The 15,073-nt window shown below is 37.1% G+C and overlaps 1 protein-coding gene across 1 annotated transcript in view; it reads left to right on the forward strand.

Annotated features, from left to right (window-relative positions):
- The window catches only part of PHEX (phosphate regulating endopeptidase X-linked), a 225,337-nt gene that overhangs the window by 149,549 nt on the left and 60,715 nt on the right, over nucleotides 1-15,073 (forward strand). The window contains exons 13-14 of the mRNA XM_008154575.3: nucleotides 845-922; nucleotides 10,443-10,546. Of these exons, the coding sequence (XP_008152797.1) occupies nucleotides 845-922; nucleotides 10,443-10,546 (182 nt within the window). The remainder of the gene's footprint in view (nucleotides 1-844; nucleotides 923-10,442; nucleotides 10,547-15,073) is intronic.

Raw genomic sequence — 15,073 nt, forward strand, 5'->3', positions numbered from 1 at the left:
ATAGATTTGGCTTAGGAGCCATAGTTTGCCTGTTCCTCCTGTGGAGGTTTCTTGTATGTGCCTAAGGTGAATGCTTTATCCATTCTGTATATGCTGCAAAACACAGGGAATAATTAGGATGGCTGTCAAAAGGATGGTTATAATGCATTCTAAATTAGGCTGGACCCCCCTCCCTCCAATCTTTCACCATTCACAATTTTGCACGGATAATCTTGCTGAAGTGTGGCTTCTCTCATTTTACTCCTGCTAACAATATTTAGTTCTCTATTATCTGTAAAATAAAATCTAGACTAGTGTGGCATTCGGGAATCCCTGTGATCTAGCTCAAGCCAGTTTTTCTGTACTGCTCTCTGCTTCCCGCCCATGTGCTTCCTGGTCCAAGTATAGCAGCTCCTCACCGCCTCTCCCACATGCCCTTTGTTTCCATCTCCCTGCCTTTGCCCCTGCTGCTTCCTCTCCTGGAGTGCCCTTCTGCTCGGCTCTGCAATTTGAAATCCCAACCATTCTATTAAGAGTCAGTTTGGCCCCTGCTCCATTAAGCATTCTCCCCATGTGGAAATAATCTCTGCTCTGGACTTCGATAACAATAGTGTCTATTTTTATTAAAACCTTTATTTTATTTATGTTCTACATACAGTTATTTGCTACATTCACTATAGTTTCTTTTTTAGTGCTTTAGGGCAGTGACTAACAATTTTTTTTTTTTTGCCCTTCACAGTGGGTTGCATATAGTAGATATTCAGTAAATGTAGTTTTCAGGTGAAGGTTGCATTCCTACATTCTGTGATTATTAATGGTTTAAGTGCTGAAATGCTGACATAAATTTTCTTTTTCATTTCTATAGGCAAGAGCTGTTTTGTCAAAAGTTGGCTATCCTGAGTTTATAATGAATGATACTTATGTTAATGAAGACCTCAAAGCAGTAAGTGCTAAATTTACTGTATTTTTTTCCTCTGGCAAGTTTTACTGGCCTCATGCCTTTCAGTTAACCCAAGTCCAAGCAATTAAACCTGGTGGTGCCAGAAAGCATCAACTTTTTATTCATTCCTTGGCTAGAAATGAGCCTTAATATTTAGGCATATCACAAGATTTAGAACAGATTCAAAATAAAGGAAGTGTCAGAAAGAATGTATAGCTGAGTAGGTACCATAAAGCAAAAATGCTTGGATTTGGCCCAGTTTAATCATAAAGGAAAGAATGAAGCAAATTGAGTATTTTGCAATTAGTGGGTATGTTCTTATGGTGAATGTATGATATTTGTTGTTAATCTTTATGTGCTTCATTCATATTAAATGACTAGTAATAAATCTGCCAGATAGGAGTTAACTTTATTAAACTTTGTGAATGTTTTTGCAAATTAAGTGCATATACATATGACTATAATTTATTGTGACTTGGACTGTATATTTTCAGTAGTTAGTGATGTCGGAATACTAATAATTCTTTTTTATTCCAATATTTTGGGACATGTATTTTCCAATAGATGTATTCACTACAGGTATTTCTAATCACAACCACTGTTATTTCCTTTTCTTTAAATACTTCTGATAAAGAATTGTGATTCCTTACAAAACTCCTGTTTGAACCATTCACTGGATTTTCTTGTAAAAGTACTTCTTTTTGGAATTCTTTAAATAACTGGTTCTGAGGTATAGCTCTTACCTGAAATTGAGGTTTGACAAGTTGTATATCTGAAAGCAATTCCAGCTTTGTAGATGAATGTCAGAATTCTGCAAGATTATTCAAAAATGAGAGGCTTTAATTAGAAAGTTTTTCCATTGGACTCTAAGATATGCCCTTCCAAGTATTGATTTAGTTGTCATGGAGGAAGATAATTATGCTTCACAGTATCCCAAAGTTCAGACACCTATCTTATTCTACATTGTTTTGATGCTGAAAAAGCTCACAGTTATTATGATAATTAAAAATACTAATGCACTTGACACATTCGTGTACATTATCTTTTAAGCATCATAGTGATCCTCTGAAGTACATGGTGCTTAGCCCCATTTCTCAGAAAAGGAAGTAGAGACTCAAAGAAGTTAAATGATTTCCTCAGTCCACACAGTGTATCAAAGCCAGGACTGAAATCTGGGCCTAGGAAGCTCTGCCTGTCATCTGAAAGGGGGTTCTGCAGGGTCCTTGTCAGGGGGCCGTGCTGGAGGGACAGAGGGGTGGGTTTGAAGAATTGGTGGGAGCTGCTTGCCTAGAGCTGGTTGGAAGGGCGGAGAGAAGAAGGAAGGTCATATTGTCCAGTTGTTAACAGCGCAGGTGTTAGAGTGGTTCTGCCTCTTCCACTAACTAGTTTGGTTTTGTATAGCTTGCATAACTTCATTTAGCTTCCTTTTGGTTATGTGGATTTTGGAGATAATAATAACCAAGTCTTAGTATTGCTGGGATGATTAAGGGAGATTATATAAATGTAAAAGCACCTACCATAATGACTGGCACATATGTAGGCTCCCTATAAATGGTAGCTGTTACTTTGTGGATTAATATGAGAACCGTTGCTGCTAAGAAGAACATCACCAGGGCACAAAGTACCTTTGCAGGAGAACCTGTACAATTACATGTGATCAGAAAATATTCCGAGTCAAGGATACAGATAATAAGGTTTGAGAGGCAGTTTGGTGTAGTGGTCTACCATTCCATAGCTATGTGAACTAGGATCTCTGTGCTTAAGTTTCCTCATGTCAACATCCTATATAATAAAGAGCTAATATGCTAATTAGACCAGAAGGTGGACAGACCTTCCGAATGTTACCAGTGGGTGGGGGCAGGGCCACGAGGCAGCCAGGACCACGAGGCAGCAGGGGCTGCGAAGGCCTACGAATTTCGTGCATCGGGCCTCTAGTGGAGATAATAATAATCCCTCCCTTATAAAGCTGCTGTGGGGATCAGATAAGTGAACATATTTAAAGTATTGAGAACTGATCCTGGTGCACAATAAGCACAATATAAGAGTTAATTATGACATCTTCATGATAGTAAATTATTTTTGATAGTAAATTATTTTTGTTTGGAAAAGTCATTATGAATTAACTCATCTAGTATCCAGGTATCTCAAATTGATTGAAAAGGCTGTACAAATGGAACAGTCTCAAGCTTTAATCAAATAAGGTAGTATTTAGGGCTCACTCACACTATTTAGTTGATCATGTTTTGTTGGCAGTGTGCTGCTGTTTAAAGTCAGTGCCCCTGCCCTGGCCGGTTTGGCTCAGTGGATAGAGCGTCGGCCTGCGGACTGAAGGGTCCCAGGTTCGATTCTGGCCAAGGGCACATGCCTGGGTTGTGAGCTCGATCCTCAGAAGGGGGCGTGCAGGAGGCAGTTGATCAATGATTCTCATCATTGATGTTTCTATCTCTCTATCCCTCTCCCTTCCTCTCTAAAATCAATAAAAATATTTAAAAAAATAAAATAAAGTCAGTGCCCCACATTTTTTGACTCACTGAATATGGTACCTTTTGTAAAAAGAATGTACCAGATGCTGAACAGGATGCGGTGTTGGGCATTTTCCCTCATTTCTTCAAGGTCTGAACAGAAGCCATTAGAAACCAAGATTTTTAAGCACTTTTGCGAAGAAATGGTTTTTGTGTAACTCATTACCAAGGCAGACACAATTGCCCGGCCGGCATGGCTCAGTAGTTGAGCATCAACCTATGAACCAGGAGGTCACGGTTCAATGCCCGGGTTGTGGGCTCCACCCCTAGTGGGGGGCGTGCAGGAGGCAGCCGATCAATGACTCCCTCTCATCATTAATGCTTCTATCTCTCTCTCCCTTCCTCTGTGAAATCAATAAAAATATATTTTTTTAAAAAGCAGACACAATTACACCCAAGAGTTCCTAACACTTTAAAAGACAGTGAAAAAATCCAAATACATGAAAATAAAAGACATTTGTGTTTGGAAACTGATAGAGAATATGAATAAAATGAAACTTGAAAAAAGAAAGAAAATAGGTAAAGGATGCTTGCTTGATGTGATAGCAATAGTGTCACTGATGTTAATAGCAAAAGGACTAAAGTATTGCAGGTATACAATGGGACTGTATTTTCAGTTTGGAGAAATATGTAGATAAGGACTACTATAGGGCCTATAAGAAATGTCTGGTTATACAAGCTCTGAGCATGAGAGAGGCTTTTACAAATGAAAAACAGCTTAGTTTATTTGACACAAGTGAAGATATGATTTACCAGGTACAAACGCAAAAGGAAAGAGGATAGACATTAGATAGTGGATTAGATGAAGGTCAAGGAGAAAGGCTGAAAACCGAAGTTGGGTCTGTGTTGAGATAAGAGCAATTGGGAAAGAACTTAGAGGCAAATGTAAAGAATTAGTGAAAATTCCCCCCCCCCCTGCAACCTTTGAGGAAGAGAAGATAAATTGATACACCCATTTTTTTTCCTGAATAATAATCTTTTTGTAGTCTTTGGAAAGAGCAAGAATGAAGGAAATGTCCTTTATGTGAACCCCCAGTAGCATACAGGAAAGCCTACTGATTAGCCAAAAACGGTAGGTATCAGTACATTTTCAAATTAGCCTTACTAACTGGTCCTTTATTGCTCCTTGGTGGAAACAGACTCAAGACTGGTATGATACCAACCTTGGAAAGATTACTGTATCATCAAGAAAAGCCCAGATCACACTAGGTATTTCAAAGAGAGGAGATTTCATACTGGAGATAGTTGGGAAGGCAAACATCAGGAAGGTGAGGTAGATCAGAGATAACTTCAGGAAGCTACTACCATCCCTGTATCTAGGGGCACAAAAGGGAGGAAGTGATGGTACCATCATTTAGGAGAACAGAGGAGGAACTGCCATTTTAGCTGGGACTGTGAGGAGGAGATGAAGATTCTTCTACAGTCAATGTTAGAAAAAGAAAGAGGAGAGAAAGAATGAAAGAGATCAAATACAGAATTCTTTCCCCTCCTGCCACCTGCTGATTTCTCCCAGTCCCTTCTATTGGCAGGGAGCTCACTGGCAATGGAGCCTGGGAAACATAGTTTTCAGATGCCCAGCCCCAGCATTCTAGAACAGAGTAAAAGGGTGGGCATGTATCCCAGAGACAATAAGTAAGTAATCGGCACCATTAGGCACTTGACTCATTCTTGTGAAAGCCAGCAGAGAATTGTAGTAGGGACTCAAGTCAGAATCACAGCTGACATCTATTTACTTAGAAGAATTGGACATGGGTAACTTAAAAAATACATTTTCAATTGATTTTTAGAGAGAGAGGAAAGGAGAGGGAGAGAAATACAGATGTGAGAGCAAAACATCAATCAGATGCCTCCTACACGCCCCTTACCAGGGATCAAGCCCTCAGCCTGGGCATGTGCCCTGAACGGGAATTGAACCAGTAACCTTTTGGTGTACTGTACAGGATAATGCCAACCAACTGAGACACATCAGCCAGGGCTGGATATGGGTAAATTTTCAGAAAAGATCAGTGTTTCTGGTGAATGATACAAACATACATATAAACATAAATATACATATAGAGATGTATAGGTATTATGTGAACCCACATAATATTCTCTAGAGTGAGTCTTGGTCTGCTATGGCCAGTGGAGCACTCATATATATGTGGTGTGTGTGTGTGTATAAATGTATAAATATTTATATGTGTTGCGTGTTTTATGTGTGTATAAACGACAGAGTGCTATTGCCACTATGCAAGAGTGAGGTAATATTTAGGTGGAATGCTCCAGAAAGACAGGTTGTTAAAACATTGAAATACCTCTGTACTATTTAGTAGAAGATCAAAATAAAACATTGCCCTCAGCCCTCCCAAAGTGATCTCTGGCCACCATGGCCCTGGAGAGCCAAGAGTGGGCATTGGAAGGGGGTATCCACCAACCTTCCAGCCAGCCCTCTGTAACTCCCACACCCTGGCCTTCATCTAGAGTGCTCCACTGGCCAGAGCAGACCAAGACTTCCCTTTACCCCTGGTGGTGGTGACAGGGCATCTGGTGCCATCTAGTTCCTGTTTGGTGTGCTACCTACTGCTATCTCACCTTTTGTGGCTGCTTGTGGGAACTGCATCTTCCGCAATGTACCGTATATGTAGGTTGTTAAACATTTTGAATGTAGGTGTGTACACACATGTACACACATGCACACTACTTATGGACAAAGCTATCTAAATAAAACAATCTTGCATATTGCTTTCCTATTTAAATAAGGGAAAGCATAAATAAAAAATCTGGATGCATTAAGTATTCAGAAAATTCTTTGTGTGCCTAATATAAAATCTTGCTTATACATATTTGGATATATCTCTGAGTCTCTTTAAATGGATTTAACATAAACAAAAAGTATTCTAGAATCTATACTTCCTATTGACTTATGTGGTGTTTAGTCAACATGTACTTAGTGATTCTGCAGAGAAGCTGAACATACTTGCTCTGCCCTTATTACATGTTCTTCACCTTTGGTGTGTGTGTGGGGGTAGCTCTATTCTTCTATTTAGTCTGAGGCATTTGGTGAGGAATTCAGATTCCCCTAAATTTTATGATCTGGATAGCTATTCTTAGGAAAGGACAGAAGAGCCCCAATTAATTTTGCAAAGGTCGCTCAATTGAAAAGTCAGGCGATGGAATTGATTAAAAGTCATTACCAACTTGACCTAGATTTTCACCAGTAACTAAAAGGACAAGAGGCTGTTCAGCCAACTATTGTCCCTTGCAGAGTTTAAACATTTTTTTGAAGATTACACGTGGTTTTAAAAGACTCATGTGCATTCATTCTTGTTGCTATCTCTACAAGTGGAACTTTCCCCGTAGTTGCTGAGTTGCATAGTTGTTTCTTACCCAAGGGCCTGTTAAAATATTTGAAATTATCAAAGTTTCTCACATGGTGGAAATTTGGGAACTAGAGAAAAGGAATGAGATAGTACCTGTGGTATTGGTACTAAAAAATGCTAATACATAATTTTGTTTTAATGTCTTATTTCTTTCTATTTTTATAGCTGTAATTGATGTTTATATATAATTTTGTATACTGACCTTTATTATTTTGTCCTTGTCTTCTGTAGCCTTCATTACTATTATTTTAACAGCTGTATATGTTAAGTAAACTAAACTGTACCATGATTTATTTAGTCACTGCTTCTCTTACCGTAATTCCTACCTTTTCCTCCTTCTTCCATGTACTCCTTCTGTTAAATCACTGGTTTTCTTAGTAAGTCTAATGAAAATAACATTGAAGTAGGAACCTAGTGATTTGGACCATATGGCTTTGCCAAGTTGCGTAATTTCTCTAACTGTGTCCCATCTATCACAAGGTAATATCTGTGGCTGACCCTTTTCTATCCCCCCACTTAACCTGTCTCACAGGAAAAAGTAAAATTTGTCTCTTATCACCTGTAACTTCCATTAAATAAATGGAATAGATCAACTAAACCAGGCAAATAGCAAATATTATCCATTTAATAAAACAGATTTTAAATTGTTCTTCTAAACATAGATGATAAGTTATTGACAAATTGTAATTACTTACCTCTGAGTTTTGGTCCTCATGGTTATTTTCATGGATGTGGTAGGACCTTATTTACTTAAAAGTATTTTTAGACATGGGACTCTTCTTTAGGAAACTTTTGGTTGGTTTTTCTTTTGATATCTGTAGAACAACCTGAATGTCAAGTTTTTTTCTCAGATGAACAGGATAATCTCACAAATAGTAAACCCTTCTAAAAGTAACAACTGATTCTACTGATATTACCAAAAATGTTAATATTTTTAAAAAATAAGTTTTTATTGATTTTTTTTAGAGAGAGAGAAACATCAATGCGAGAGAGAAACATTGATCAGTTGCCTCCCATACGTACCCACAACCTGGGCATGTGCCCTTACTGGGAATTGAACCGTTAACCCTTTGGTGCACAGGATGTAGCTCCAACCAACTGAACCACCCTGCCAGGGCAAAAAGTTAATATTTTTTATGGAAATTACTTTGGGAGAATTTCCTGGAAATTGTTCTGAACCCAAGAATGTATCTGAATTTTCTGTTACAGTCATATTTTGAGAGTTCTGGCAGAACTATCTTGGGAACAAAACTGAAAAAAGCTAAGGGTTGAATAGTGGACACATTTTTGAAACTGGGAATACATTAGAATTAGTAGATGAGGTTGCTTCCTAAAACAAGGCGCTTACTCTGTTTCTTCTGAGGCTGAGTACGAATATCTACCTTAAAATACAATTAATTATAAGATTTCTTTTTAATATGAAGAATTGAAAACATTGGGAAAGTAGGGTAAAATCTTATTTTGAACAAATAGCTTTAACAAACATTAAACATATTGCCATATTAACTTTATACATGCACAGACATATTTTAAATGAATAAAACATATATTGGAAATTCTTTGTGCACTTGTCATTGACCTAATATCCTTCTCCCCTGCCTTCCTCTTCCCTAGGTATAAACACTAATTTGAATTCAGTGTTTATCATTCCCATGCATTTCTTTATGCTTTTGTGAAAGATAGGTACATATCTGTAAGCAACATGCATTATTGTTTTACATGTTATAAATTTTTAAATTCTTTCGGACATATAACTTGTCTTACTCAGCATTGCTTTTCAGATGATTTCATATTCATGCATACAGACCATTTGTTTAAACTGCTGTATTGTTTTCCATTATGTGATTATACTACAATTTATTTATTTATCAGCTACCCCCATAAGAGGATTGATGGAGGGACATTTTAAAGTTATATCTTTACTAGAGGCCCATTGCACGAAGATTTATGCAATAGGCCTTCCTTCCCCTGGCTGCCGGCACCAGTTTTCTTCTGGTACCTGGGACCCAGGCCTTCGCTCTGGCCACCACCTTCTGTCTTCGCTCAGGCTGGAGCCTTGAGTCTTCTCCGCTCTGGCTGGAGTGCCGCTCCTGTAGCTCCCTCCATCCTCCACCTTTCCCCTCATAGCAGGTGTCCCGCCCCGCCTGGCCACTCCACGCCCATGTATGCAAATTAACCCACCATCTTTTTTGGGTTAATTTACATACTCCTGATTGGCTGGTGGGTGTTGTGGAGGTATGGTCAATTTGCATATTTCTCTTTTATTAGTGTAGATAACTGGTTGGTCAAGTAGAACACTAAGGATACCAGAATTTGATACTTTCATTCCTGCCTTTTCTACCTGTGCTTTTAGTTATTTTACTCCTTTCTTTCTATTTTGGCCTGGCCCCCTGGAAAGACTAAGCTGAATCACTAATAAAAGTTACTCTACAGACATAATGGGTACCCACTATATGTTAGGGGATAAACCTAAGCCAGACATTGGCCAACAAATAGGCCGCTGTCAAGTTTATAATCATCAAGTTGTAAATATACATTTATATCTGTACTGTAATCCCCGTGGGTTTTCTGTACATTCACTTGCTGCACTTTAATTTTTACCTATAAAAGAGTTTTATGGTTTAAATTTACAAAATATTACAACTAATAAGAATTTAATTCTCTTGGTTATTTGCTTATTACAATGTATAATTTTTCTTATTTTATTTGATACAGTATTATATTTTAAAACCAAAGCATTAGAGGTCATTAAAACCATAGCTTTTACTTTTACACAGATATTATTTAGAATATTTTAACTAAATACTGCTAATTTCATGTAGAGAGTGCCTATAGAATTGAAACTGGCTGCCATTTTCCTTTCAAAAATGAAAAGGGAACTCAAGAATCAATTGTCTGTTTCCCTATTTTATTAGACAACATTGTTGTGAGCCAACAACTTCTTGTTTTTCCATGCAAGCTGTAATCTATGACTTGCCTCTGTAATTTCATTAATTTTTGGGGACCAGTACATTTTTGGGTGTTAATAAATAAATTCTGTTAATAATTAAATTGTCCTTGTGACTCAATTGTGCTTGTGGTGGAAAATAAGTCTCTGAATAGCTTTCATTTTTTTCCCCTTCATGAGCAAATGTCGAATACAGTAAATTAGATTGAACATTCGACTAAAATAATCACCTATAAGCTAAATGAGGTTTCAGTTGACAAAACTGAATGTTACTAGAAGAACCTATGTGACAAATAAATAAGGCACACAGTTTAGAAAAGTTCAAAGAATCATGTGGGCCAAGAAATTTCAAATCTAAGATAATATGTTCTCTAAGGGTTCAAGTAGATTTTTCAATTATAAAGCAAAGGAAACACATTGTAAATTATTGCGGCTTGCCTTGTTCTTTTTTTTTTTTTTTCACTGTGATCCAGAAATGACCATATTGATTTTTGTGCTTTTTATTTTAAAATAAAATCACTGAGATGAAATTTCATGGCTTTGTGAATGCTTTGTTAACTGATGATGGCTGAGAGAGGCGGTGAAGAGTGCAGCTTCTCTGTTGATCACTCATTTGTGCACTGAAGTCTTTTTTTCAGAGCCATCTCTTATCTGCACTTAGAACAATGATCCTTATGGTTTGTTTTATTCAGATCAAGTTTTCAGAATCTGACTACTTTGGCAACGTCCTGCAAACTCGCAAGTATTTAGCACAGTCTGATTTCTTCTGGCTGCGAAAAGCTGTTCCAAAAACAGAGTGAGTAAAAAAAAAAAAAAAAAAAAAAAAAGTGAAATAGATAAATAATGTTGGTGGGAAGAGGAGTCTCTTTGGACCAGACTTTGTAATTCCCCTCAAGTCAGAGTAACTGGCTTGCCAGTTATCTTGCTTTGGCAAAATCTGTGTTATGTTTTGGCAACTCTTATTTCTGCTATTATATGAATCACTTGTTCAGTTTAATTATGGCTCTTTCACTCCTAGCATCAATGCATATCAAAAGAAGGCTTATTAGGGTTTATTAGGATGCCGCATTTAAAGCACTTCTAGATCTTGTTATATATATAACTTGTATATATGATAAATTTCTCTAGAATGTCACATTCAGGTAGGAACTTTTAAAGATCTTAAAGAACAAATATTAAAAAAATAAAGTATGATTACAAATGTAGAAGTAATTGTATAATTATTAAGTATCTAGAGGATATTTGATGAGATAATGAGTGCCAACGAACTGATAGCTCTATTATTTCCCTCCGATAGTAGTTATGATTCATCCCCCTTCTTTTCAGCTGCCTATAAGTACTGTCCCTGAAGATAAGAAAGTTTCCTTAGGAACTTTTGGGCTAGGGCTAGCCTTGATATTTTCCCCCTAACAAAATGTGTGTGATGATGATGACAGCAGGTAACAATTATGTGCTTATAGTATGCCAGGAAGTGCTGTACATGTTTTAATTCATTTTATCCTCTTGTCAATTCTGTGAGATCTAGGTACTACTTATTATCCCATTTTACAAATGAATAAGAGGCTTACAATTGAGACACTCTTCTGCTCAGTTTTAGATGACTTTTTGTTCATTCTTGCTAGCACTTTTGACTCTGATCTGTTATGGCCCACTTCTCCAATGTGTTTATCTCTCTGTTCTCCAGATTGGGTCATTTCTATTGCTCTAGCTTCAAATTCACTGATTCTTTCTTGTGCATTCTCAGATTTGCTGTTGACTCATCTAACACATTTTTCATTTTGGTTATTGTATTTTTCTTTCCATATGGATGCCTTTTATAGTTTCTGTTTCTCTGTTGTGATTCTTTATTTGTTGAATCATTATCATAATATTTTCCATTAATTCTTTGAATATAGCTTATTTTATTTCTTTGAACTAATTTATAATGGCTGCTTTCAAGTTTTTGTCTGCTAAACCCAACAACTGGGCTCATTTAGAGTCAGTTTTTATTGATAGTTTTTTATTGACTTTATACTTTTTCTTTGAGTAGCATATTTTTGTCATATTGAAAATGACATTTTAAAAAATCTTCATTGTTGAAAGTGTGAAAATGACATTTTACATATTCTAGCAACTGTGGATCCTGATTTTTCTGAGGCTTTTTAAAAAGTAATGTTCCTGGACGTACACTACAGAATCCGTGTCCCCTATGGTATGCAGCTGTGGATGTCTCTGCTTATTTTTTAAATTATTTTTTAAAATTTATTAGCCTCACTTCCTAGAGTTTGTCCTTATATCTGCATAGTTTAGTGCTCAGGAGATCGGGATTGTGCTTTACTCAAACACTTCTCGCCTGTAGGGCTTTTACCCTCTGCCAGTTGGTCTGTGGTGGGAGTTGGGAGTGCATTCAAAGTTACAACCTGCCTTAGATTTTACTTCCCACTGGGCACTCTCTGCTGTCCCCTCTATATGTTCCTGGTTTCCCTGTCAGACAGGGATGTGTGGAGAGCTTATCTTACCCTTCTAAGACTCTTAGTTCCAGGATCTTACTTTTAAATTTCTGGCTGGTCCATTGCTCTCCCCAGTGGGAATTATAATTTCAGGCTAGCAAAGCTATGGGTCTTTAACATTTATTTTTTAACAAGTTCAACAGTTTGAGCTGACAAAGCTGCAGGTTTTCACTCCCACTCCTAATTGAGTCCACCCCTTGTGGCAAAAAGCTGCTGATTGTCCAGCCAGCCCTATCCTGATAAAAGTAAGTTCTCATGGACTGAGCTGGGAGGGATGGGAGCAGTCCTCGGCTAGGCTGTAGACTTCTGTTCTACTTACTTCCAGCTCTAGCAGTTTTTCCTAAATAAAATATTTTCCCCCCAATTTGTTGTTTGCCTTTGATCAATTCCCAGAGCCCTAAAATGGTTGTTTGTTAACAACTTTGTCCAAGTGATTTTTGTGGAAAGATTTGTTGACCTTCTCATACATCATAGCTGGAAGCCTGGCTTCCATGCCCACCTTTTTTTCATGGCCCACTTTTTAAACCTGTCTTATATTCTGGTCTCCAGATTTTTGGCTGGCTCTTTTTATACTCTCTGGGTCTCTTGTTATTCTTCTTCCAACTCCTTGCTCTATTCTGGCCTCTAGACAATCTAGGTCCCATACCATCCCTTGCCGTGAACTGTCATTACCACCTCTCCCTCTTAGCCATGATTCCCATCTAGCCATTCCTGCCTCCTGCCATTCAAACCTTCCTATAATACTCACCCACACAGTTAGTGAAAACTTTGACTTCAGGAGTAGGCCTAAAGCTGAATCACTCCCCTACCCATCCCTGACGCCAATCAAAAGCACAAAGGAAGAAAGCAGAAGGCTTTAGAGCTTCTTTGGAAATGACAGATAACTGGTTTAAAGCCATCTGCTCCACTGCCCTTGGTTCACTCCTCTCATTATAGTATCGCTTAGTCTATCCTACTTCATTCCCAACCTAAATCATTCACTAGTAATTTTACCTTTAGGGTTCTGAAACTAGCTTCTCAAATCCAATGACTTCAGCAAATGGTTTCCAATATCCCAATGAGCATCTACATGTAGTATGGTAGTTACAGATCTGTGAATATCATCCTGCCCTTTCAGATCTACTTCAGATCAATTCAAACTCTTTTTTTCCAACTTGTGGAAAATGCAAGACTCTTACCAATATTTCTGTGAAATTTCTGGGTCTTCTCAGAGACTCCTTTGTATTGGAGATGCTGCCAAGTTAATTGTTCAGTTTCTTTCTTTTTTTTTATTAAGGTATTATATGTGTACATATCTTACCATTGGCCCCCCCCCCAATTGTTCAGTTTCAAAATGACGTTATTCATTAGGGTGTGTAGCAAAGGCTGGGTTGCTATATGAAAAACTCCTATCTGTGTCATCTTTAACATCATCCTAAAATACTGATGGGCTGTCAGGTTCTAAAAGCCTTGACTATTTCTAATTTTTGCTGGCTGACTTTGTGGGCTTAGAAAAACTGTGCTTTGCATAAGTTTTATTCTCCATCACAAATAACTATTTCAGAAGGACATTAAATTGGTTCATATTTCTGGAAAGTTCTTCAGGAGTGAAAATCAGCACAATGCTAGTAATTCTTGTTTTCTCTGATTATATGTCTACTCAGGGAAAGCAACATTAAGGAATTTAAGGTCCTTTTTACATGATAAGGTGATGTGATAGTTAATTTTTTAAAAGAAATTTTGGGCTGGTCCTTTTCTGGCATGGTAGATAATTTTACCTTTATGATACCCATTGGATTTAATAGACATCTTTTAGGTCTAAAAATTCATGAGTTAATAGAGTGAGGACGATTGTGGAGTATCTCCACTACACTAGTTTACTTAGTTCAGCACATCATGATTATATTTCTATAAAGCCCTAAAATAACATTTTGCTTCTTTGTGGGTATAGGAGATAAATACCCTTTATCTTTCATTCTCATGCAATCCATTTTTGCTGCACTAATGTGCATTAAGAAGTTTCTAATGTGATGATAAATGTCAGTAAGAATGGAATTAATTGGGTGGTCATCCCTGAAGGTACATATTTAGTATTGGTTCTCAGAATTGTCACTTCATCAGCTTGCTTAAAAATAGGGGATTTACTTCATTTCTCAGCTTGAATCAAAAGTAATTTCTTTCCCTCAGGATCCCCCTTCTTTGACAGAAATGATTTTAAGCTAGCTTCCCTATTAACTCATTCTCATTCTACCGTGACCAAACATGACTGGATTTTCTTTCTCTAGCTTCTGAAAAAATGTGTAAAAATATATCAAACGTCTACACAAATTATGGTCCTGTGCCGAATTTTTATTTGCAAAAGCATTATCTATAACATGGAATGGGAAGGATATAATCTATAGGATATTAGAAATAAAGCAGTAAATACTCTATGATTTTTCCATTCTGTACTCCTTAGACTATCTTTAAGAGTTGATAGGTAAAATGTAAAACTCTAGCTTGATGTACAACTATTTTATAGGGTTCATATAAATCAGGGTGCCAATGTCCTTTCCTTTAGATTATTGTATTTCAGTATTACAGTCCTTTTATGTATCCCATTGTCTCGTATAATTTTATTTCCATATATTTTTGAATTTGAAATTTATATGAGACCTCTTCCCTCCTTATCCACTAAATCATTTCCCAAACATACCATAGAGGAACACCCTAAAGACATAGTAAGAAGAATTTAAAGCACATGAATGACATTACTTATCCAAATAGTTGTATACATAGCAGTATATTCATTTAAATAGATTTAGTGATCTTCTGCTCAGCACATACCACTTAGACAATAGTCTTAGCCCATAAGG

The sequence above is a fragment of the Eptesicus fuscus genome, chromosome 1 (genome assembly GCF_027574615.1).
Source record: "Eptesicus fuscus isolate TK198812 chromosome 1, DD_ASM_mEF_20220401, whole genome shotgun sequence".
NCBI lineage: Eukaryota > Metazoa > Chordata > Mammalia > Chiroptera > Vespertilionidae > Eptesicus > Eptesicus fuscus.